This window comes from Zosterops lateralis (genome assembly GCF_965231275.1).
Source record: "Zosterops lateralis genome assembly, chromosome: 10".
Classification (NCBI taxonomy): Eukaryota; Metazoa; Chordata; class Aves; order Passeriformes; family Zosteropidae; genus Zosterops; species Zosterops lateralis.
Window position 1 is genome coordinate 4,430,340 of NC_139770.1, and position 25,209 is coordinate 4,455,548.

General features: G+C 47.5%; 2 protein-coding genes across 2 annotated transcripts; both read right to left on the reverse strand.

The window, feature by feature from the left end:
* Positions 1–1,328: 1,328 nt before the first annotated feature.
* On the reverse strand, positions 1,329–7,684 carry EIF5A2 (eukaryotic translation initiation factor 5A2). Its single transcript, XM_083868527.1, has 4 exons — positions 7,485–7,684; positions 6,027–6,131; positions 4,390–4,521; positions 1,329–4,144 (listed from the first exon to the last, which is right to left on the reverse strand). The coding sequence occupies exons 1-4, from the start codon at positions 7,647–7,649 to the stop codon at positions 4,085–4,087; spliced, it is 462 nt and encodes a 153-aa protein (XP_083724653.1). The 5' UTR covers positions 7,650–7,684; the 3' UTR covers positions 1,329–4,084.
* A 2,359-nt stretch (positions 7,685–10,043) lies between these two features.
* SLC2A2 (solute carrier family 2 member 2) lies at positions 10,044–23,982 on the reverse strand. The gene is made up of 11 exons (XM_083868668.1): positions 23,821–23,982; positions 23,020–23,115; positions 22,241–22,497; positions 21,587–21,711; positions 20,715–20,830; positions 20,020–20,182; positions 19,411–19,598; positions 18,466–18,570; positions 16,226–16,327; positions 15,605–15,808; positions 10,044–15,401 (listed from the first exon to the last, which is right to left on the reverse strand). The coding sequence occupies exons 1-11, from the start codon at positions 23,833–23,835 to the stop codon at positions 15,210–15,212; spliced, it is 1,563 nt and encodes a 520-aa protein (XP_083724794.1). The 5' UTR covers positions 23,836–23,982; the 3' UTR covers positions 10,044–15,209.
* Between the last annotated feature and the right edge of the window lie 1,227 nt (positions 23,983–25,209).

Sequence of the window (25,209 nt, forward strand, 5' to 3'; positions counted from 1 at the left end):
TGCAGCCGGCCACGCCGCGCTTTTATACCCGCGTTGGTAACGTCATCGCGCCGACGCGCAGAGCATGCTGGGAGACGCCGGAAGTCCCGGGAATATGGCGGTGCCGGGAAGGGAATCCCGCATGGAATTTCCTGGCGTTATTCCCACAGGAAGGGACGCGGCCGCACGCCTCCCTCTCCCTCCCGCACGAACCGCAACAGCCCGTCCCCCTCCCCTGGAAGTGTCCGCGAAGCCCCTCGGCAACCCCACCGCGCTCCCGTCACTGTAACCAGCACCATCTCCCCACAGCACTGACACCTTTATTATTTCTGGAGCAAAACACACACACACGTACAAATCTTTCCCCTGATCGTTTCCATGGTGTTGAGAACAGTAACAGAGCTTCCCAAACAGACAGACCGGAGCTGCTGTGCCGGTTACAGGGTCGGGTTTGTCCCACGAGCAGTGAAAGCCACCGTGGCCATCGGTGAGCAGCAGCAGCAGCCGGGTTTGCTTACAACACACAGCACAGGACAAAGGGGTTCTGCCATACAGCAAAGCACAGCAAACATCTCCTCGGAGTTCAACACACCAAGTCACTCTGGGATGCCAAATCCTGCAGGGGCACAGTGCAGGTGGTGCTGGAGAGGCTCCGACCACCCGGTGCTGAGCTGCCGATAGCTCCGGGATCCACCTTCAGTGACATTCCCAGCAGATCATCCAAATATCCTGAACAAGGGCTCTTTACAGCCTGAAGTTTAGTTCTACTGTAACAAACTACATTCTAATTACTCAAAAGAAAAAAAAAATAATAATAGTGGGATTTATTGAATTTTGAATTCTGAGACTGACCTGCAGTAACCATAAGAGTTAGAACTGTCAACAAACTTGACTTTTTTACAGATTGTGTAAAATTATCTGTATTGTGAAACTACAGAGCATGTACCATCTCTGGGTACACTTTGGATTAGAAAAAACCTGCAAGAGAAATAATGAACTTCAGCTTAAAAAAAAAACAGCCCTGAGAACATGGCTCAACCAGCAAGAGCCCAGTTGAAAAACCACCATTATAAGCAAAAATGAGAATACTATTGAATTCTCAAAGTATTATTTGCCAACATTTGAGGCAGGAAACACTGCAGTCTTTCCAATTGTGTGAAGTAGTAAGAGAAATTCAATGAACAGGAGCCATAAAAAAATTGTTTGGAGTGGAAATACCTCTCACCACCTCCCTGTGTTCACAGGCTTTACTCTAAGCAATTGCCATGAGCTATAAGTTTATGGTTTTGACACAATTTAAGTGTTAAGACAGTAATACAGAACAAATACACCAGTAAGATTTCTTTTAAAGTAAAGCTATGAAAAGAAAATTTCCCTAAGCACTTGGTTATGGATATTAAAAATACACATCTCTATGGACTACTTGATCACAAAGTTTGTTGCAATGATTCTGACAGAAAACTGAAGCATCTTACTTTGGAAAAAAAAAAAAAAAAAAAAAAGCCTGAAATACATGTTTTAATTCAGAAGCAACTTTTAACCTTACTGAAACTTGGAGATTATGCTTTAAGACATGCTTATGTACCTATGGGAAACTTCATGCATGATGCTCTGCACTTCCATGGTGTCTGAAGTGCTTCACAAAGACAACTAAGTATATAAGAACAAAGCTATAATCAAGTACTTAATCATTTAAATCTTGCAGAACTGAAGGTTGCAATAGAAGGACATCTGAAAGTCCCAAGGAGGGCTCTTCCAGCAAGCTGGAGGTCATGAAACCTCTATCTTCAGATTGCTGTAGTACCTGAAAACTCCAGTCAGGCCAGGACTCCACTTGTAGGAACAGGGCTTAAACCAGCCCTGGTCCTAGAGAGCTTAGTCCGAGTAACTGCTCTGATTGTGGGCCAGTGACATCAAGTGCCTGTCTTCCAACAAGGTTTTAGAGGACAGACAGGAACCTGAAAATTGACCTGAAAATGACTAAAGCACTACCAGAAGCAAGGACAAGTTCAAGTCTTGTAGTTCTCAAGAGTATTGGAAGTATTTGTAATGTGGTGATAGAACTTGCATTAGTTTGACATAGCAACCTCTGACTTCCCATGTGACACCACACAGCTCAGCCTGCTGGCAGCATCAGCAGCAATGGCTGCAGTCACCTTCAAAGCCAACAAAGCCTGACTTCCAGGTCTCAGCTTGATGGAGAGGCAGAAGGGAGCACCGTGCAGACTAGCCTGAACTATTCCTCGTCCACTTCAGAACTATTCTGGAAGCATTTCAGTCTTCTTTTAAAAAAGTGGCTTTGCCATTTCAGTCAAGGTGCTATTTGTAGAGTTCACCTGCAACATGTTTTGTGCTAGGCAAGAGCGTGTGGCAGGTCCTACCTCTGCCAGGTGTCCCAGGTAGCTGTGCTTTGTTACAAGAGTGTATTTATTGCTGTCTTTACCTTCACTGGTACTGCTCTCTCTGGTGTGGGAAGTCTGTGGACAACACATGTTTTTGCCATCTGCATTTACACCTCCAAGGTTTGCTAAGCCCTGCCCCAAGTGTGGCCAAGGGCAGCTCAGGACAGTTGCCACGAGCCCTTCAGGGACTAGAGAGTACAAACTATGAAGCTGAAAACACTTTAAGCAGTTAAGAGCAGCATGAAGTCCAACTCTGGCTGCAAAGTAGTGTGAATTGTGCGTGCTGTCCAGGGCAGCTTCCGTGTCATCCCTCCATCAGCCTCTGAGCATTAAGGCAAGTTCATGAAACAATTTATCAACTGCGAAGAGAGCTCTGACCCATGGACTAAGGAAGTTTCCCCACTCATGAAGAGTCACCAAGTCTTAGAATCCAAGTTGAACGCCTTAGACAGCAGCAGGCTAATTATCCTTCCATAACTATTGCTGTGAAGCCATTGTTAAGCTACTAAATAGTTAAGAGGCATGCATGCATGTTGCTATGACTCAGAACTCCCCAGGACAGGAGCCAGCTTCCCTAACTAGGTAGCAAGTTATTTACTTTTATAGTGAAGCCATGGTTGTTCGGTATCGTCTGTCAAGTTTATGTTTTGAAAATACAATTGTTTTATTTTTTTTTTTCTAAAAAGAATCACATGCATTTAGTTTAGGCTCAATGCTACAGTTTGTCCCACTTTCTGAAAAAATGTGTGGTCCCTGTGCTACAAAAATATGGTCTGAACCTGAAGGTTAAAACCCAAAGCTGGAAGCACTGCAACAGATTCCCATGAGTTTGTCACCCTTTTATAGTTTAAGATAAATATAATAAAGGAAAGCAATTGAACTGCATTTTTCTATTTTATTTTTCAAGTCTGACAAAGGCCTCGAGTGAAAGTCTATAGCTTTAACATCCATTCTCACCTTTGTGTCCCCTTGACCTATCTATGTCTTATCTACTCAATATTCCAACGGCCTGCCTAAACCACAGGTAGGCTTTTTTTTTTTTTTTTTAAACCATTTTATCGTTACAATAAGCCAACAAGTTGGCAAAGAAGAAAACAGAGGTAATACAGTTTAGTTGCACATGGCCACTGGGGCTTGGTCAAGCCAGCTGGCATTTCTGATCACTTGAGTTTCTTGGTCTAAAAGTTGTGATTGGCACCTACAGTTCTGCAAGAGTCCCAATCCACAAAGTACTTAAGCTTTAAAAAAAGGAAAACAAAAAAAGCTACTTTTATTGTCAGTTCTACCTAAAGATGTCAAGAAAAATACTATTTGTGCTCTAGGTCATTTTATAATCCTAGATACCTACCAGCTTATCTAAAAGCCCCTGAATACTGTATTTTGTCTGTTCATACAGACAAACACTGTTTTGCTCAAGCAAATAAAAATATATCCACTAGTAACACCTGATTGGTTTCTTAGATCCATAGCTGAAACCCACAGGAATGTTAAAATAGTTACAATTAAGGAATTAAAATCTCAGTGATTTTGAAAACTGCCAGTTAGCCTGCAACACTAATCCAGAATCCAGCACTGCTTTTTAACAATTCAAAAAGGAAATGAGGTTGCTTGTGAAGGCCAGAGCTTTGGTGACAATAAGGACCAAATTTATAGATCTGTGGTTTGTCCAGACCTGAGCAGTTGCCCGAGCCTGGCGATCTTCTTTACTTGCAAGGCTTTATGGCTACAGCACATTCTTCATTCATTGCACTTATGACAGATATCTGGAAGAGAAGACACAGAGGTGAGCTCCAGCCCAGGCCACAGGAGGTGCTACTAGTAGTTATAAACTTATACATTTTAATATCTATCCCATCTCTTTTGAGTACTCCAGTACAAACATCTACGTCTCAAAGGACTAATCCTCACCCCTCACAGAGAGATACAAGTGGTCAATATCAGAGTAAGACTTCACTGTATCATCAAGTGGGATTAACCCTGCCTGTTCTTGTCTGCCCTCCCTGTTTACCTGAACATCTTCATTGGCATTGAATTTTCCTTCAATTTCTTTGCCAAGATCCCCTTCTGGCAACTTTAGATCCTCACGAACTTCACCACTTTCCGTCAGCAGGGAGAGGTACCCGTCCTGAATGCCAATCAACTACAAAGAGAAGTTCATTTTTATAACATCAGCAGCCACCAGCACGTAGTAGCTTAATGTAAGCAGAAGGCACTGAACTCTACCTGTTACAATAATTCTTTAGTACTCTGTAACAGTTAGAAACCCTACTTAAATCAATTTTTAACAAAAGTTCAGTGGGGTGAGAGTTAGGGCAACTGTAGCAAAAGGCATCCTGCTATCAAGAACCAACAGAACTCTGCTGGTTACTTCCTAGAACGTAGAACACTAGAAACCTCATTTGTGTGATTTAGGAAATGTACTGCTTCCAGGGCAGTGGTTCAGCTTTTTTCACCTGTGAATTAGAAACAATAACTGGAATGGTGCTCACTCAACAGCACTGTTGGTATAAAGTGTACAAAACACACAACAATGTAACTATACACTTCTATACTGGTATCTCTACAGTGAAAAACTATCATTTATATTAAACACTAATAAATCAGGGAACATCTACCAAGTCCTGGGCCACTTTCATAATGCTATTTTAAACCTAACCAAAAGCCTGGGCTAAGGGGAATGGCTATTTTGACAGAGCAGGTTGGAAATCTGGAACATGTAACAGTAAATCCAAGAATTCAGAATCCCAGAACAATACAGAAAGACCACCATGATAACACTAAGAACTTCTTGGAAGTTCTGAGCCCTAAGACAGGCTGGTCACACTGTATTCCAAGAGCATCAGCTGTCCTGAAGACACTAAAGACTGTTTGCTAAAACACTGAACTTGGCCTTTTTCAAGCAATTGCAGCTTTCCAGATGATGTGGATGTGTTAATTCCTGATCAGAACTATTCCCAATGCAATGAGAAGATAAACATGTTACACTTCAACCTGAACTGTGCTTTTAAGAGCTCACTAACCACAGCATAGAAGGCATTACAGAAGTTGCTCCCTTCATACATATATTTCAGTACAGAGTTCAGGAGGTTTGAAACTATTTGATATGACCTAAAGCAACTTTCCCCACAAGAAGCAGAAAGCACTTAGGCAAGTTAGAATTGGCATCAGATGCAGTTTAGGACCATTCTGGGCATTCATCTACCCCATGTAAGAGTGAAACTATAAATGATAATTTATGCTTAGGTTCAAATTTAGTTATGTGAGATCTTTATTCTCCTTTAATATTAACTTGCAGCAGGGAAAACCTCTCTCCATATTCTAAAAGATGCCAGTACCACAAAGAATCCAGAAGTGGCCTTATAACAACAGCTAGAAAAAGCATGGTATGAATTATGTCTATAACCTGTCATGCTTAAAGACTGCTGCTCTGACCTCAGGTTGTTTATACACTAAGGAGCTCTCTTCATCAGTGAGTTTCAACAGTTTTAGCAATTCAGTAGATGCTATGAGTTCAGCTGTGTCATGTCTAGACAGGCAAGTCCCATTAATTCTGACAACAGCACTTTACTGAGAGGCAAATTTGGAGATGAAGAGAGTTTATGTGTCATACTAAGAGTATAAAACCTCGTATGACTGTTAACTCACCTGGTAATCATTTCTCTTGATATTTGGAACATCCATATTATGAGTTGATGGGCAAATATCTTCATATTTTTTACCGGTGAAGATATCAATACCAACCAAATGGACCTGTAAGAGTAGAAGAATAACTTCAGTTACTGTTGGTCCTGGAGAAGCAAGATGTTATTGCCATCAGTATTGCTGTTTCTACTCAGTTTCCTACGAGATCATGTGCAATCCCAGATTCTGCCTCAACCCTTTGCTTGTGGTATGAAAACATCCCTCACATCAAGAGAGGGATTCTCACTCCCTTCCACAGCACACTACAGAAACCCTACATGAGAGCAAGACCAGCCACTGTTATCTACCACTGCCTTCTGTAGATGTACAGCAGCAAGCTAAGAGTTCATGCTGGTTAAGAACATGTTTATTATAAGCTCTAGCTGTTCTAAGAAACAGGCAGTTAAGGGGAAAAGAGGTGGTCATGCACAGAGATCACAGCAGCTCCCATGTCCCTTTATGCCACCTTCACTGCTTACTGCAACTACAACTTAGATGACCAGTTTAACCAGTTCTTCTCAGGCCCTTTCCCTCTCACGGCTGTTTCTGTATTTTAGACATTTGGATCTGCCTACTAAAAAAAAGTCATGAAAAAAAAGGGGAAGGAGAAAGGAAAAAGCTAGGAAGAGCCTGGTCTACTTCTAGCTTGGACAAACCCCAAATACTCCCCCTACACATATCACACAAGGTTGTAGAAACTTAAAAATCTCTCTAGTCAGTGCTTGTAACAGATCTGTCTCAACTCTGATACACCCACACTAAAGTGTGGCTGAATGAATGAATGAAGGGGGATTTCAGCCTTGCTCCAAGCTCTGGACAGCTGCAGGAGCCAACTGCTCGGGCTGCAGCCCCAGAGAGTGGCTAAAGACAACCCTGCTGGGACAAAGACATTTCCAAAAGGAAAGAAGCTGCGAGGCAAAGGCAGCAAAACAGGGTCAGAGCAGGCCCAGAGAGCAGCGAGTGTCGGCCGAGCTCTGGATTATGTAACACAGCCCGGGCACTCCTGGTCTAACACTGCAACAGTAAAACTCTGCCGGCACGGGCAGACACAGAAGTGCTCTGGTGGGTAGTGACAGCACAACCCAACCACGCCCTACTGATTTCATCAGCCCCCCTTCCAGAACTTACTTTACCCCCACTACAGAAACTGGTTTTGTCACTATCAGCGTTAAAACTTTTTTATTAAAAAAAAAAGCGTTAACGAGTTAAAAGTTGGGAGAAAAAAACCCAACCCTCCCGTTCTCAATCCTTCCTGCTTTACATGACTGAAACCCTTTGAGTCAGATCTGGAGTGATGAGACACCGCTGCGAGAAAAGCAAAGGCGGGACACAGAGCCAAATGAAACGCTACACCCTTCCCTGCCGGGCAGCCGGGAGCCGCAGGAGCGCACACTGCGGGCTGTGCGGGCAGCGCTCGCTCACCTTGGCGTGGCCGTGCTTGCCGGTCTTGGAGGTGGACATCTCCACGATCTTGCAGGGGCGCCCCTTGAGCACCACGAAGCCGTTCTTGCGCAGCGCCGAGCACTGCATGGGGTAGGTGGAGGAGGCGCCGGCATCGCCCGTGGTGAAGTCGAGCTCGTCGGCCATGGCGGTGCGAGGGGGAGGACTGGCGGCGGGGGGGGCTGCGCGACAACGAGAGAGGGTCGGCTCGGAGCGGCGGTGGCGGAAAGGGGAGAAGGGAACGGACACGGATCCAAACACCCACCGCAGGGAGTGCAGGCCGGCCTCCCCCCCGCCCTACACACGTGCGCGGCGGGCGGGACCCGCCACGTGCCGCGGGCCCCCGGCCTCCCACCCCCGGGCCTGCTTCGCCTTCCCTCCCTTCCCGTCTCCCCGGCCCCTGTTACCTTGCGAGGAGGGTCGGGGGGTGCCGGGCGTGGCGGCGGTCCCGGCGGAGCGGGGCGGGAGCGGGACGGGAGCGGCGGGCGCGGCGCACTCGCGCCCGACACCACTGCGGCGGCCGGCGGGAAGGGGCGGCGCGGGCAGCGCGCGCACCGCCCGGCCCCGCCCCTCCACTTCCGCCGCAGCTCATTGGCCCGCGGCTATTCCGTGGGGGGCGTGGTCACCCGGACCGCCCCCCGAACCACGTGCCGGCGGCGCTTCCCGCGCCCGCCCACTCTCGAGCGCTGGCCACGCCCCCTCCCCGCCGCCAACGGGAGGGGCGGGAGAGCTCAGCGCGCTGCGGAGGCGCCGCTCCTCGGCCGCCAGGGGGCGCCGCGCACCGCCGCCTCCCCACAGCCCACACGCCCCGCCGCCATCTTGGGCGGCTGAGGCGGCCGCGGGTGCCTGAGGGGCGCTTGGCTGCGGCGGTGGGAGTGTGTGTCCCATAATGTCCCAAAATGTCCCAAAAGCCCGGTGAGCCAGCGGGACTGTACACACGAAGCTCCTTTGTCTGCCCCGTGTGCCCCTTCTCAGAGTAATCAAAAACGAGCGTTTTGAAAGCATTATAATCAGCCTAAATGGATGGAGATGGCTGAGATCTTACCGAGGGCTTCTGTTTGATACTCCAGTTATGGTGGAATTATTAGTACTGGAATATTGTGGCCAGCTCTGCGGTCCCCACCATAAGGAACAAATGGATCTGTTGGAGCAGATCCAGGGAAGGACCGTGAAGATGATTCTTTGTAAAGAAAGTAAGAAATGGGCTTGTTCAGCCTGGAGAAGAGAATGTCCTAGGGAGACCTTGTTACAGTATTTCCATATATAGAGGAGGATTATGTATAAGATAGAGACTTTTAACCAGTGACTTTTTTTCACTACGGTGACAGGACAAGGGCCAATAGTTTCAAACTGAAAAGAGGTTTGGGAAAACTGTGTTCAGAAAAACTGAAGCCTTGGAAGTGTTGCAGGCCAGGGTGGATGGGGTTTAGAGCAATCTGATCTAGTGAAAGATGTCTGTGCCCATGGCAGGGATTTGGAATAGATGATCTTTAAAGAGGTTTTCCAATCTATAATGTTCTAAACTATGGGACAGCCCTCATGCTGTCAACCAGCCATTCCCTGCTCTGCCTCAGGCGAGGTCTGCGGCCATGGAAGCCTGGCCTTGGGGTCCTGAGCAAAACGAGGCCAAAGGACTGTTTTTACTAAATCCCTCCTAGTTGGATGTCATAATACTTGGAGCTCTTTGAACAAATTCAGGAGGAGCTTTCCTGTGGAGCTGCTGGCAGATGGGCCCTGGCTCTGCAGGTTGCCCTACAGATCACCTACAAACACAACAAAACCAGGAAAATGCAGGAATTCAGCGGCAGCACCTGCCTCAGCCATCACATCCACAGGCTGCTGTGTGCTGTCCTACATTTTTTGCTCTGAGACTCTGACCTTGTCATCTGTGCTCTAATGGGATAGGTACAGAAGTCACTTTTAACATCACGTTTTTAAATGGTTCACCATGAAGTGTTTTATTTCATCTGTGTTAATTTTTGTGATTTATTTGCCTGTGGTCCCACTCTTGGTTACGCAGATCCCACTCCAAATTGTACAGCCAAGGAGTTAAGTTTGGCTCTCGTTTACATGGGGCCACTCCATGAGGCCCCAATATCATCTCTCTCCTTTACTTGGGCTTTCCCTGGGTGCTGCCTCACCCAGCCTGCTCTGGAGACAATACACTTTATCCTGCTCCCTTTACTGCTGTCTCAGTTGATAAGCAGAATCTGGGGCATCCTGTTAAGTGTTTTAACATGACCAGTGTGTGTTTGTTTACCTGCAAGTGTGTGACAAGTTGCACATGCTCTAGGGCTTTTTATCTTCTAATAAAACACTTTGTGAGAAAACGACCAACTGTTCTGAACCCAAACTGCAGCAGCCTGGGGCTAAGCACTACTGATGATTTTTTTTCTCTCTCAAGTATCAGTTGATAAATTTGGCTGATTTTCCACAATTAATTGATTCATTTTGAATTACTTGAGAGATCTTCTGGGCTAAATCAAGTCTTTACTGAAGTACAGCTGTAGATTATATTTATTTTTTCAGACACAAAACAAATATTGCAATACAGCCTTTACTTGAGATTCAATAAAAAACATTGGAAATCCAATACATCAGTTATTGCCTGCAGGCATTGTTCCTTTGTCTGGATCAACATTAATTTTCTAAAGTGTGTTTCTTGATAGTATTATTGTGATTATCCCACTTTTCTATACAAGAGCAGCAATTTGATTCAAAGAGTATTTATAAATAAAATATCATGGCCTTTCACATTTAAGGGTATTTTCTTTCCAGTGCTGCACAGCTGAATCACACACCTTTTCTCTCAAGTAGGCTCAGGATGTTACCAAGCCTCGCTTCTCCTATCTGTGTCTTAAAGAAGTGAAGAGGGACTAGAAAACTTGTAGACGATTTAAACTTGGTGAGTTGTGTCTGTTGTTGGTTGTGTTCTGGAGAAGTGTCTGATGCCCTAAAGTGCCTCACCAAAGCCCAGCCTTGAGAATATACATTTCAGCCAGTGCTGGGGTAAACATCCCACCTTGTTTCCAGAAACGTCCCACCTTATTTCCAGCTGGCCCACTGAAGTCAGGAGATGGTGTTTACACCCCTGCACCATGAGGTCAGGTCACACGATTAGAAATACCAGGGCATGAGCAGAATGGTGTAAACAGCCCTGTTGCAACCCGAGCAGTGTCTCTGTTTCAGCTGCTGAGCTGACTTTCCTGGGATCCCACCGTGTCCTGACTGTTGGGGTGAGGGTTCACGCTGGCTTTTGGGTGCAGCCTTGAGCAGGAGGACGTGAGAGAAGCGGTGGATCAGTGATCCCCTCCGCAGGACAGTGCCACGCTCAGCAGCCCCTCGGAGCTCCAAGGTACAGCGTGTCTGTGTGGCAGGAACGGAGTCAGGACCCTCTGCAGTGACCTTGCCATAGGCACCCACTCTTCTCCCGGCTCTGCTTTATTCCTGCCCTTCACCGTGTGCTTCCTGTGCCCACCCCGCGTCCGAGCACCCAGGGAATCACCTCGGGCGCACACTGGGGTCAGAGGCAAGCGGTGACACTGCAATGACACTTTTGAGCTAGCAGGAGCCACCGCAATTGTAACTTCCCCACAGGGGAGAAGGAAAGCACAAAGTAACTCCAGCTGTTCCCTCCTCCTGCGGCTGCAGCAGTGCTGGAGCAGCGATATCCCACCACGACCTGCGGGGACCTGGTGCTCTTCGAGTCACAGAGCCGCCCTCTCTCCTGGACAGAGTGCAGGGAGGCACAGCGCGGGACACTACCCAAACCGCGGGTCTGCAGTTGTATCTACAGCCTGTAAAATTTAAGGACTGCTGATCTGCAGCCAGGATTTATTGCCCCAGTGCTGGGGAGGAGATTCCTTCCCTTTCAGCGCAGCTACTCAGGCTGTGCCTCTGGGTAAAATTTGCCAGTGTTGTTTCAGGATTTAGTGAAACACTTGAGCACACTCCATTACCTTAAATTTAATCTGAGGCTTACACATTCTGCTGGATCCAGAGATACTTTCTTCTACTTTGAAATTCCTCAGCTCCCATAGATTTTGGGTGAAAGATAAGAACATTGAACACCTCATAAAATTCATCATACCTCAAAGACTTTGTCCCTGCATATGTAGTACTTGGGTTAGCTTCATCATTATCAGCTGTTTGACTCCAGAGATAGAGAATAGCACTTCTGAGTGATGGAAAACAAGTTGAAGTGAGGCAGAAAAACCTGTGATAAATTAGTGTGGAGAGTGTTAATGGGGCCAAATGTCCTGAGTTTATTGAATTAGGGAAGTCAAACTAATTTTAAAATTAAGCCTAGAGAGTGGGAGACTAGATACCGTTGGCACAACAGAAAAGTCTTAATGGCTGTTGTCTCAGCACATTAGGAAAACACTGTCAAAGCTCTTGCTGACAAGATGCTTTCTCAGGGATTATTAATTATATTGCATTATTAGCCAGGCATGGTATGAGAACATATTTAGCACGTTACTAAAATGCAACGACCATTTAGCTAATAAGTTTGACTCCGTCTTTTAAATTTTTTTAATGATTACCAACTTAGTAAAACTGTGATGGTGAGAGATAAAAATAATGATTCAACAAGCTGTGTCTCAAGAACAAGTTTTAACTGGAACTTGCATGTAGCAAGGACAGATAAAGTGTACAGTCCTAATTATCAGCCTGATGGGACGAGACAAAAGTAAACATATTGTCAGATTTAACCAACTCTAATGACCCCATCCTGCTCCAGCATACAGTTAAAGTGCTCTTGTGGTAGTAAAGCCCAGCTTGATCCTTCACTGCAGCCATGGGGAGGATGAAGGACCAGCAATGCCTTACTCTGCTCATCCTGTCCCAGGCTGGAAGAAGAAAACTCCCTCACCTTCCACATGGCAGCTTCTGCAAGGAAACACAGCCTGACACTCTGTTTTCCTTAGGTGCCTCTGAACCCCCAGGCAGCTCTTTCAGAAGTTCAGTGCTGTAGCTGTGGGCAATGTTAATGCTGTGGGCTTTGTTAAACTGATTTATGTGCTGCACTACCTAACTGGACTGGGCTTTCTATTGTCATTCACCAGTGACACTAGAAAAGAAGGACTGATTGCTCAATGTTGATCAATAAGATCCCTCACGGCTGAGCTGGTGGCAGAGTCACTGATGCCCCCCAGACAATAGGACAAAACTTATCAGAAGTTTAGGAAATAATTTCGTATCCCCTGTATGATCATAGGGAACCCAGCCTGGCTGGGCCCTCAGAGCACTGGCAAATCTGCTTTGAACCTCACTTTCTCCCCAAATGCTCCTCCTGTCTCTTGTGCCTAGAGGCCCCAGCACCAGGTTTTAGGCTGCACCAGCACCATGCAAGCAGAGCTGCTTCACAGTGGGGTGAAATGGGCAGTGGGGACAGCTGGGGCCAGACACTGGCACCCCTCCAGTCAGGGTTCATCCCGGCCCTGAGCCAGCTGCCACCAACTCTAGGGCTGCCTCCAACCCCAAGTCTCACCTCTGGACCACCTGTTTCAAAGGGATTTAGCTGAGGGCTTGCACAGCTTTTACCACCTGTGGAGCAAATGTGTCCTGCTAGGAAAACAGCTCCCATCTGGCATTGGATGTATGTCTGAGATGTACAGAGAGGGAAAAACAGCAGCACAAGCCATCACATGCCATAGATGTTGTTCATCTTTTATCTAACAGACCTAGATAACAATGCTGATAGGAAGAATCCTCTTTTTTTTCTCCTTTTTGTACATTCAGATAATCCATTGTATTGAACTTACAGTAAACACTGTGGAGAGCTTCCGAGCTTGCCATGGCTGTTGGTCTCACCTGGGGGGACCCATGTGCAGCACACAGATGGACAGCTCAGCACAGACCTGTGCCCCAGCTCTGCTGCTCTCTTCTCAGCCCCAGCCTGGGCTCTGGTTCCAGCAGCCCTGCACGCCCTGTGTCAGACCTGGGTCACCCATCACTGCAGCACACGACAGCACTGACCCAGTTCTCCTCTAGTTAAATTCCAGCAGTCACTCCAGCAAAGCCTTTGGTGCAATCTTACTGCTTCACTGCACACACCAGGGCCAGGCATTTCTGCCAGTGGACCTTGTGGCTGCACTTCCCATCAATTGGAAGTGACCAGAATTTGCTGTAGGGTCTTAATACCAAGAGAGTAAAGTCTACAAAGGAAAAAAGTTCAGGCACATGGAAAGAAGCATGAACCTCCCCTAAAACCAAACCCATAGCAGCAGTGTGATCCTCCTCAGCCTGGCTGTTTTGTGCTTTTCATTATGCTCGATCCTCTGTTACATTTTGGCCACTGCTTCACCAGCCCTGGGGAGCGCATGGTGACCAAGCAATGCCACTGTTTCATCTCTAAATAAATAATGAGTTTCTACCCTGAGAAAGTTGCTAAAAAGTAACCTGGTATCACAACAAGGAGCATGCAAATCTTAGAAGTCAAGAAGAGAGAAGGCTTTTACAATGGTTCCAACATATGTCCCCAAAAAAGGAAGAAAAATCCTTGGAGTTTGATTCTGCCACATAAAAATGTCTCATAAAGCAGCAAAAGGAACATAAACAAGGCTCTGGGAACAGCACAACCTTCTGCTTGCACACTATCTTGGCTGAAGCACACTCAGCCAGCAAAATGCTAAGTGATGCAAAATGGGAGTTAGGTAAGTGGCACCTTCCAGTTAACCTTCCAATACCCATTTATTCTTTGGGTCATCATTAATTATTGCTCTATGAGCAGCCTGAGCCCTTGGCTGGACCTGGAGCCTGTGGGTCTTGAGCACTGTATGAAAGGAAGGGAAGGAAGGTGCAGATGGGGAAGGAGGTGCCCTGGCAATGGTCACACCATGGAAGGGGTAGCAGCAGGGCCCGAGTCTCCTCACATGGAGACCAGGAGTGCCCAGGCCTTTTGTGTGCTCAGTTGTGCTGTGCCTTGTGCTGCTGCAAAAGGGAGAGAGGAGAGGCTTCCTGGGAGGAAAGAGAGAGCTAAATAGTCTGGCTGAAATATAGGGAAAATGTCCATCAGCCCAGCCACAGTTTCTAAGATTGTCCAAAAAAATACTGCAACTGAGAAATCCTTATGAGATCAGACAGCATTTCCATAATGCACAGATAGGAAAGCAAGGGAGGTACATCCCAACCAGGTCAGGTGGGATCCACCATCTTCCTCTGCAGAAGCAAGAGTAGAGGGGGTGTTTGCTCCACCTGTTTTCCTCAGCACCTGGGGTAATCAATGCTGTGTGCTGGTGGTGGCACAACTGCACGAGCAGTTGGATTCTAAAGGAACCAGGTTGCTCAGCAGAATGAAGCAGAGAGGTGGGGATAAAAAAGTGAAAACATGAGGCTGAAGCATCAGCCAGCCCCTCTTTCCTTCATTTCAGCTAAGAGACGACCCTGCTCAGTGCTGTCTGCAAGATCACTGTCCCACTGGGCTCTTCTAGCCGGGCATTGAGATGGACACATACCATACTCCTCCTGTCCTTTCCCTGGCTCTTCCTGCAGCCCAGTTGTCCCAAGTGTCTCAGAGTAAAATGCCAGGTTAGCACCTGTGGCTGGGAGGTGTGAACCACAGCAGCCAGAAGGAATCCGATGGATGGGTCCTCCTGGTCTGCTAGCTGCAAGGTTTTTGTGAAATGAGACTTTTGCCCAACATTCTTCCCATGGTGCCTGAAGGAGTTGCATGCCCTGTCCCTCCTTTCTGTGTGCATGGGATGTCTATGCCTCCTCGCTGCGTCGCAGGTCTTGCAGCTCAGTCATGGCTTTGGCCGAGAGCTTCTTGCGGCGGAACACGGCTGCAATCTCCTCAAAGGACTTTCCTTTCGTCTCCGGTACTTTGAAGTAGGCAAACAGGAAGAAGAGGAGGAGCAGACCCGCGAAGATCGCAAACACGTACGGTCCACACAGGTCCTGCAGCAGGAAAGTGGGAACAGGGGAGACCACCATCAGCACCACAGGGATGGCTTCCCCTTCCTACCCCGGCTGGCTGAGGTGCCGAGCCAGACTAGGGGATGGAAATCTGGGAGGCACATTCACATCCTGCTGGGCTGCTTTGGGAGCCCAGCAGTGGGATTGTGCCAGCCATTTATTTGTGCAGTTGAAAGATTTCTTACCGCTATGTACTGGAAACACATTCCCACAATGAAGTTGCAGGCCCAGTTGCAGAAGCCGGCGACAGCAATGGCAGCAGGGCGAGGGCCCTGGCTGAACAGCTCGGCCACGATAAACCAGGGGATGGGCCCAGGCCCCACTTCGAAGAAGATGACGAAGAGGAAGATTGCAACCATGCTGACATAGCTCATCCAGGCAAACTTGCTCTGCAAGAGGTTGGTGTTACAGTCCCAAAGCAACTCCCATTAATTATCACTAATTACTTTATTTGGGCTTCTTTTTCAGAAATTTCTTTCTATGCAGACCAAGGGACTGGACATGAATAATTAAGGTTTTAAACTTTTGTGCCAGGTGCTGGCTGGGCATGTGGTGCCAGCATTGCTGCCTGAAGGAGTTCACAGCCATCAGCTCAGCTGTTACTTGGAGACCTCTCCTTGCCTGCAGCTCAGCAAAATGGGGCAGAATGGCACCCTTTAATAACCAGAGTGTTCAGCAAAGGAGGCCACCCCTTATTTGCTTTTTCATTTTGACAGGGGCTTGCACCAGTGCTTTAGACTGACTTTGATGGGATCTTCTCTTGTTTTCAAACCAGGGGAAAAAAAAAAATGGAGAGAAATCCTTACCAGAAGCACCAGCCCAACTGTCATGGCCATGGCACTGATTAACATGCCCATCAAACCTGCCAGGAACAGGGATCTCCTGCCTGCCTTCTCCACCAGAAAGACCTGTGGAAACACATGCAGGAGCTCAGTGTCCAGCACCAGCACTCCCAGGATCAGGTCCATTAGCAATAACCAATCTGTTACCACTGTCACACTGCTCTTTTGCTCTTTTAGGTCTAGTGGTAGAGATTTATGTGCTGGTTTCCAAGTGTCAGAAGCTGGTGGCTGGTGGGGAACCAGACTGAGCAGTCACCCTGCCAAGGGCAAGGCAAAGGCACACACACTCAGAGTCCATCCATTTCCAGGCTCTCAGGACTTCCCACTGCTCCTACACATGAATTGCTGACTGTGGACTTTCTTTCTTTCTCTCTCTCATTTCTTTTTTTTTTTTTTTTTTTTTTATCCAGGAACTGAAAGCTTACTAGGTCTGCATTAGTTTGAAATCAGGCTTCAAATGTAGCATGGTTCAGGTTACATCACGGGCCATTGCACTTTGCCTGTCCTAGGGCAGGGATAGTTGTGTAGCAGCTGCAGTCAGGATTTTTCCTCCGATCACTCCCAGACTCCTTTTGCTTCCCTGGTAGTCACAAAACTTAGTTTGCTCCTTCTCAGCTCCTCTTGGTGGAACTCCAGTCACTCACCCAGCTTTTGACAGATACCAAAGTCTGTATCGGACGCCTCACCCGGCAGGGAGCTGTAGGTCCCTCCAGAGGACAGTGCAGCTGGCCTGGCCTGACTGTGCAGCAGCCTCTGAGGCTGCCTGCCTCCTCCCCTCTGCCTGAAAGGACACCTCTGGCCAGCAGCTCCACCTTTCCTGCCTTTACAGCCAGGATTTACACTTCCCAGAGACTGTCTCTTTTGCTGGAGGCAGTTCATGTGCTGACAGGTGAAGTTGCAGAGGATGAGTCTCTGCTCCCTTCTCCCCTTACCAAGGTCCACCCAGCTGTCAGTACTTCTGCCTTTTGATCGGGGTCTGTCATTTATTGACAAAAGCAGGTAATTTTTAAGTGCTCATGGACAAAAGAAGCAAAGAGCAAATGCCCAGGACTGCAAGTACCACAGCCCTGGTGTGGGGATTGAACTGCAGGACACCCTTCATGCTGAAGAAAGGCTTCTTCCAGCTGCAATACCTCTGTGCCTCATTTCACAATAAACATCACATTTTCTCTTCTGTGTGGGGACTTTCTCTGAGGCAGGTTCACTCCAAGACCTCCTCTCTCACACATACTGGAGTACAAATGGTTAGGGTTGGAAGGGACCTCAAAGATCATCCAATTTCAACCCCCTGTCATAGGCAGGGACACGTTCCACAAGAGCAAGCCCAGCCTTGGACAGTTCAGGGACAGGGCATCTACAACCTCTCTAAGAAACCTGTGCCAGTGCCCCACCACCCTCACAGACAAGAATTTCTTTCTAATATCTAATCAACACTTCCTCTCTGTCAGTTTAAAATGATTCCTCCTTGTCCTAAATCTCTTGTAGCTGTGTATTTCTGCCTTGCAGCCAGTCCTGCATCATGTTGGTGAAAGTCCTTTACTCCCTAAATCTCTAGAGAGATATGAGGGAAATAGGCTTGGCATTTCCTGATATTATATTAATGGCCACATTATAAAACTAATTGCCAGCTGATACGAATTGTGTTAATCCTCTCAGGAGAGAGACAAATGAAGGGAGGTTTGTGGAAATGGAAAACATCCTTTTATTGCTGCAGAGCCCTGCATAGATAGGATGAGGATAGGTGCTGGATTAGTTTTATCACTGTGGAATAGCCTTTGGATATCACTCGTGCAGGTGTTATGTACATACAGAAAACAGTTTGAAAGATAACAGGTAAGAGCAGACTGGGAGCTGGTGACATCCCCATACTCTGCCTGCTCCCTGGGGGAATAGGACCTGCAGAATTGCAGTCTCAAGGGCCACTTTTATTTTAGGGGGAAATGCAGAGTTTTCAGAGCTTTCCTGAACACAATAGTGCAGTTTCCACTCACAAGGCATTTAGCAGTGCTGATCAATAGCACCATGCTCTATGTCAAGGCTTGTATTTTCAGATTAAACTTGCCCAGGGAATGATTTTTCCCTGTAGGGTGTTCAGGGTCAGTCCTGCAACACTGCAAATCCCAGCTCCAGGATAAAATCATGTTTCAAAACCACACTGTACCTTATGTGTCTTTGTAGTCCAGGGGGCAGAAGTATTTACTTACAGAGATAACAGTGAAGACCGTGTTCACCACTCCAACACCGATGGTTGCATAAACTGGTTGGTCAACCCCAGCTCTCTCGAAAATGTTTGTGGAGTAGTAAAAGATCTATCAGAATACATCAGGATGAAGGATTAGGCAACAGGGCTGGTGAAACTTTTCGTTCTCACGAGGACAGAGTTGCACTTGCATGGCTGAGATGTGGCGTAATTTAATTATGATTAATTTTTCAACTTTTAACGGCTTGTTATAATAATTAAAGCTGAAAATTTCATAGGAGCCTGAGGGAGTTAAAAATCCTGTTGAAATTCCCCTCTTGAGCTACTACATTTGCACATTAAATCTGTTTTCTTTTATGTAGTCTATGTTTAATCTTAAAATCCAGATCACCAGGACTGAGCACTCAAGACAAACATCTTAGTATGACCGAATTTTAAAAATATTCTCCTTGTAATTATTCCCATTTCTTTCTTCTCTCGAAGAATAGAGTGATTCCTTTCTGGTGAAAGTTAAGGGCAGGAGGTAAAGGGTGGCTGGTGGATGGGGTGGGCATGGACCCAGGTAGGCTGGGCATCCCTGTGTGCTCCATAATGCTTCTGGGTGTCAAATGGTGATTTCTGGTATTCCAGGAGATCATGCAAAAGTTGTTTAGCTAAAAATGGCTAGAAAATAGTGATTCTGGGGTGAGCATGATGTCATTACAGAGAGCAAACTGCTGACAAACTTGGGTAGGGAGAGGGTCATGGGAGGGCTCAGCATGGGCCTGCTGTGCCAGCTGGTTGTGTGCTGGACTCCCTCCCACTCTTCTCCTCTACTGCCCTCCCGCAGCCAGCTTGGCAGGGACCCACTGCAGCCGTGGGAAAGCCTTCATGGCTTGGATGGAGCCAGAGCTGCCTTTTCATGCTCAGCATGGATTTCTGGAGAGACAAACATTTTGGGGAGACTCACCGCGTTGATTCCCGAGAACTGCTGGGATATTTGCACCATCAGCGCCACAATGACAGCCTGCCTGTACTTGGAAGAGGTGAAAAGCTGTCTTATGGAGACTTTCTTTTCACTAGCAGCTTCTTGCTTTTCCTTTTCCATCTCTTCAATCTCTTTCATTGGATCATAGTTTCCTCTAAGCCTTTTCAAATCTTAGGGGAAAAAAAAGATTGACATTTTATTTTCAGTGACAGATAAGTTGTATATGTAAGGACAAGAATCTCTAGGCAAAACTCAAGGTAAGCCAACCACACGGACAGCTGTGTCCTCTTGCTCTGAGGGTTCCTATGGCACATCCAAGGATCTAAGGTGCATCTGCTTGATCAGGGGCAGCAGCACATCAGTTCTGCAACAGCCTTCTGAGACATGACTCTCAAGCCTCAACCCTCAGCAGTGCTGCTTAGTCCTATGCAAACATCTCAATAGTTTTTGATCCAGACCTATTTTGTATCTCAGCAGCTCAGAGCATGAGAGGGAGCAACCACAGTCACATGTGAGTCCTCAGCCAGGCTTTTCCTTCTGTTTTATACTATGTACATTATAAAAACAACAAGCCCAGAATGTCATTCTTACTTTTTTTAGCTTCCTCCATCTTCCCCAGTTTGATGTAAAGGTATCGGGGGCTCTCAGGGCACATTAAGAGCAGGAAGAACTGCAGCAGGGCAGCCACACCAGACAGACCAAGGAGCAGGGGCCACATCTCGTCATTGCCCAGAAGAAAGTCTAGTCCAAGGACCTGGAATAATTGAGGCATATTTTAATAGATCATTTTGCACCCTAAGAAGGAAAAGCAATTGACCACTAGGGTGTTTTGAAGTGACAAGCTGGAGGAAAACTAGAAGCAAATACCAACTCTTTTTCTGGATATGTTTGTTTTCTGCACTTTTAAGTGCCCACCTGTTGTATAGCTGGGACTTATGCCACAGTGGGCAATGCTGATGGGAGCTTTGGGCTTCCTGCTTCCCTGATGAAGCCATTTTTGAGAACCTGATTACCAGGAGTCTCATGCTCAGGATCCAGCCTGATGCTGATGAGATACTGAAAAAAATTCCTCAGGGAGAGGAGGAATTGTTTGCAGAAGTATTTTTTTATTTTTGAGAAATTGTCTTTGTTAAGACACCTTAACAGGCAGGGGTTTAACCCCATTAAAGCAGATTTTTTGCACACTACTTCAGTTTTGAGGTGGAATGGTGAACAATAGGCCAGTGTCTCACTGTGATCTTCCTGTTCTCTGAAACATCCTCTCTGGATGTGAGTGTTTTGCTCACCTGGCTGAAGAGGATGCCTGTGACGATTGCGAGCTGGTGCAGCGTCCCCAGCGCTCCTCGAAGGGCCGTGGGAGAGACCTCACTGACGTACATGGGCACAAGTCCGGAGGAGAGCCCTGCACCGAGCACAGGTGGGGGTCACCTCTTCTAGACACAGCTCAGCGACCAGCAGAAACCACTCCCCAAATGGGAGAGGAGGATGGAGCCTGTGTGCTGCACCCCACACCCCACCAAGCCCCTCACGCCTGGCTGGGAACCACCTGCACCTTGGAAAGGTGCTGGGATGTCTCTCTGCATTCAGAGCCCCAAACTGGGAAGCCTTTTTACTTGAACACACACATCAGAGCACAGAGCAGGGATTGTCTGCTGGGAGAAGTTATCACAGGGCAAAGAGCCTACTTGAAACTTGCCTCGAAACCTCAGTGTGGAGTATTGTATTTGCATACCAGTAACAGTATAAAGAGCTGTTATTTCTAAGTTCATTCTAATGTAACTCCCAATTATTTGCCAGCTATATCCTCTCTGTGCACAGTGGTCCTTTGCTCCCTGTCTAGGGAACCTGTTAGCCACCCTGGCTAGTGATGTGCTCTTAGAGCAGCCACCAGCAAGACCCATCCTTGAGATACAGAAGGACCTGCTCCTTTCTAGGATATGTAAAATGAACATATGATAGAGCCAACCCAAATACTTCTGGGAAAGATCCTGAAACAAGAGGGGCAGACATAGGGAGAAGAGGGAAATTCCCACCTGTGAAACCCCTTCTGAACTAAAAAAAGGATTAAAAATTATGGGAAACTCTGAACTGCAGCCCTGGAGCCCTGGAGCACGCTACTAAGGAGCTGCTTTCAGTAGTTGACCCAGCCTGGACTCACCGCAGTACAGCCCCGTGACTGCTCTCCCAGAGATGATGAGGATGTGGGATGGCCCAAATTTCGCCAGCCCCATGAGGAGGTTCCCAGCAATGGAGAGGATGTTCACCACCAGCATGGCTTTCACCCTGCAAGGCAGCAGCAGCACAGCTCCTCTGGCACCTTGCTCAGCCAAAGCAGCCATTGCAACACACTAGAGGAACTACGGAGTCACCTCATCAGTATTACAGGGAAAAACAATGATAGCAGGCACTGCAAAATATGGGGGCCAGGGTACAATCAGAGTAGTTAAAATGATACTATAAATTATATTTTACATCCTGTGCAAACACCATGCAAATGTCCTCCTCTTCCTTTTTACCATTGAAAGAAAAGGGGGAATTCAGAACTTAATCAAGGCTGCTCATCAGCTGCTGTCTGAAATGCTCAAGTTGCAATAAAATGTCTGATTTGTAACTGAGGATTTTAAAAAGCCCAACATCTGTGATGGTTGAAACAGCATTTTGGAAGTTGGGAGGGTTATTTTTCCTTTTTTTCCCTAAATTGCTGAAAATAACACCAATTGTATTTCTACAGTGAGGAAATGGTTCTATGGGAAAAATCCATCATTAGGGTTTGGGCTGTGGCACAGAGTCACAGCCCACATGAGCCTCTCACCTCCCGAGGCGGTCGCCGATCCAGCCCACGGTGAAGGAGGAGACCATGCCACCGATGGCAAACACGGACACGGACAGGGACCAGTACATGGTGAGGATGTGTGAGGAGGTAGAGAGGTCCTCACTGATGTCATTTGGGGTTGGCAGTGTGCCCTCTGTGCCAGCCTGGAGGAAGGTGCCATCCTCCCCGGAGGCATTGGTGGCATATCTGTCTGGGGGGAAAATGCCCAGCACACGCCCGTAGTGCGCTTCTATCACCTGTGACAGGTAAAAAGAAAACCCGTCAGCTCAGATCTATAACCACCCCAACCCCTGTTTTAGATGTTATTCTGCCTCAGGAAAAGATTTGCTTTGCAGGCTCTGCAGGGGTTGGAGAGTTGGAGTTCTCCCAGCTCCACAACACCCAGACTGCAGCGGGGAAGGGCCACAAGGGCAGGCACAAATCATTCCCCCTCCCGGGGCTGGGCTGAGTGTGGTGTCTGGGTTTAACACTGGGTTTGGTGGAGAGGTGCAGTCCCTTGGCTTGGGCACAGGGACTGTGCTGCAGTGGGGACAGCTCCATTACATGCAGAGCCCCACTCCTTTCCCTGGGGAAGTGCCAACGGAGGGTCCTGGCTCTGTTCTCACTCACTGCCCTGTTGTGGGGGGCTTTGTTCTGTGGGAGAAACTGCCTGGAAAGGGACAGAATCCTCCTGAGGGCTTCTGCAAGGGACAAACTGGCCCTGGCTGCCCTGAAGCCATAGTTCCTTGGGCATGCACAGCTTGAGGGGCTCAACTTACCTTCTGGGGGGCGTTAATGACTCCCAGGCTGTAGCCATACTGAAAGAAGCCCAACACCGCAGTGAAGACAGAGAGGACCAATGTTCCTGTGAGGTGCTGGGGCAGGAAGCAAAGAACAACCTCATCATACTGTCCTAGCAGTGCCCAAAATCAGGGGAGGGCTGCCTCCCACCCCTATCCCCAGGGAACCCTGCTGCCCAGCTGGCTGGGACAGTGGCATCCAGGAATGCTGCTGCAGCTGCACAGGTAGTTGGCTCGCTCCAAAGGAGAAGGAAGGTCCCTGGGGACAGGCAGGATCAGGCCCCCAGGGCACAGTGGTGTTGCCCCACAATGACAGTCCAGCTCTCCCTGCTGCACTGCCCGTCCTGGCCCTGGAGCTGGCAGGAACCAAAGCTCTGCACAGTACAGCAGTGCAAGAAGCAGCAGCAGCAGCAGTGTCATTCCCCATCCCTGGAGGATATTTTTCCCACAACAGCTGGGAAAGAAAACACCAAAAGGGTGCTTTTCAGCAGTGCTGTTTAAAGCATTTTCCCCCTCCCATCACAGTTAAAAGTTATCCAATGAGCCAACAGAGCTTTTAAAAATAAAAAATAACCTTGGCCCTTTCCTCCTTTGCCACTGTGCACAATTAATTAGTGGAAGTTTTTTTTTTGTTTTGTTTTGTTTTTTTTTTTTTTTTGTTTTTTTTTTTTTTTTTTTTGATTGGTTTTGGTAAGGGATTGCTCAGTGCTGGGGTCCTGCAGAAATTCTAGTCATTTCACTAGAAAGTCTAGTGCAAAAATACCAGCGAGCCATGATTACCTTCTCTGTCTGCATTTTCCTTTTCTCATCCACTCCTCAGGTCCTCCACTCTCCTTCTGGGAACAGTCACTGTCCTGGGCTGCTTAGCAAGGTGAGGGCTTGGGCAGGGAAGGAAGGACAGCAGAGCTGGGATGGAGGCAGGAAAACAGGCTGGTGCTTGGAGAGATGGGACTATATCAACTCTGGAGTTAATGAGAAACCCAAGTCTTCCACGCATTATTTGGCCACTGCTCAGCTCAAAGCAGTCACCACCAATCCCTGTGTTTGGGACACACACGAAACAATGGGAGACCTGCAAAGACATAGAGTGGATCTGGAAAATTCAAATGAACCAGCTGCAGGGCTGGTTTGGGGCTGTCCCTCAGCTGAACATTTGGGAATTTGACGTGCCGAGGGCTTGAGCCTGGAGATGCTCAACACCTTCCTCAGCTCCTGTGCTGGGTGGGCATGTCACATCATAGTCCTCTTGCTGAATCAGGGAGAAGAAACCTCTCCAGCACATGCAGCAAAGCAGCTAGAAAATGACTAAATGTTTTATTTAAATAGCACTTATCACCTGCTTTAAAATATATTCCTGTGTGTATATCACATACAGAGCCACATATAAACACAGATGTATACAGGTCTCTCTGTGTATCCATACACAGACACCTGCATACACAGAGTCCCCTCGGCAGGCAGCTCTTATGCCAGTACACACCTATCAGAGGAGACAGCTGTGTGTGTATATGGACATGAAACATAACAAAATTACTCAGAATATTACAGCAAAAGAGGCTTTCATTAAAAATCCTACAGTGGTGTGAACAGTGAGCCTTTCAGCACCACCAGCTGATGGCTGCGCTGTCAAATATTGTGGATTCTGGGAAATACTGCCAATGCTGCCAAATGCTACTAATGTTGCCAAATATTTTTGCCTTGGCTCCCTCGACTTTCATGAACTTTGCACATCTGCACAAGCTGGTCTGAGCTGGTCTATCTCTGGCTTTGCTGTCCTTGACATGGTGAGAGAGAGGAGCTGCAGGGCCGGGGGGGACAGTGGCATCCTTAGCGGCAGCAGACCGTGCCAAAGTCTGAGTCAGCCGGGAAGGTGATTAATGCTGATTAAAGTCATTATCTTCCAGATCAGCCCCTGATGGGTCCAGCAGCCAAGTTACAGCACTCATTGGATGATGCTCTCAGTCAGCCAGGCTTCACATGGGCACAAAATGTACTTTCTACAGAGGAAGAGCAAGAGAAAAAACAACAAAGATGAGTGTAAGACCACTAATCTTTGCACTGGTCTCCAGTAAAGTAAAACTTTAACTGGAGGAGGAAAGTTCATTGCATTAAGCCGGCTTTGATTCCAGCCACAGCACCTGCATTCCCCTCTTGGGCTGGTGTAGCTGT

Bases quoted from the DNA above. Each gene is read 5' to 3' on its own strand.
- EIF5A2 (XM_083868527.1), bottom strand. From the start codon at position 7,649: ATGGCCGACGAGCTCGACTTCACCACGGGCGATGCCGGCGCCTCCTCC. The intron at 6,132-7,484 runs GTGAGCGAGCGC...CTACTCTTACAG, and splicing joins GCAAGCACGGCCACGCCAAG to GTCCATTTGGTTGGTATTGA. The intron at 4,522-6,026 runs GTGAGTTAACAG...TTCTCTTTGTAG, and splicing joins TCAAGAGAAATGATTACCAG to TTGATTGGCATTCAGGACGG.
- SLC2A2 (XM_083868668.1), bottom strand. The intron at 20,831-21,586 runs GTGAGTCCAGGC...TGCTCGGTGCAG, and splicing joins AGTCACGGGGCTGTACTGCG to GGCTCTCCTCCGGACTTGTG. The intron at 20,183-20,714 runs GTGAGCAAAACA...CAATTATTCCAG, and splicing joins CAGGCATCCTCTTCAGCCAG to GTCCTTGGACTAGACTTTCT.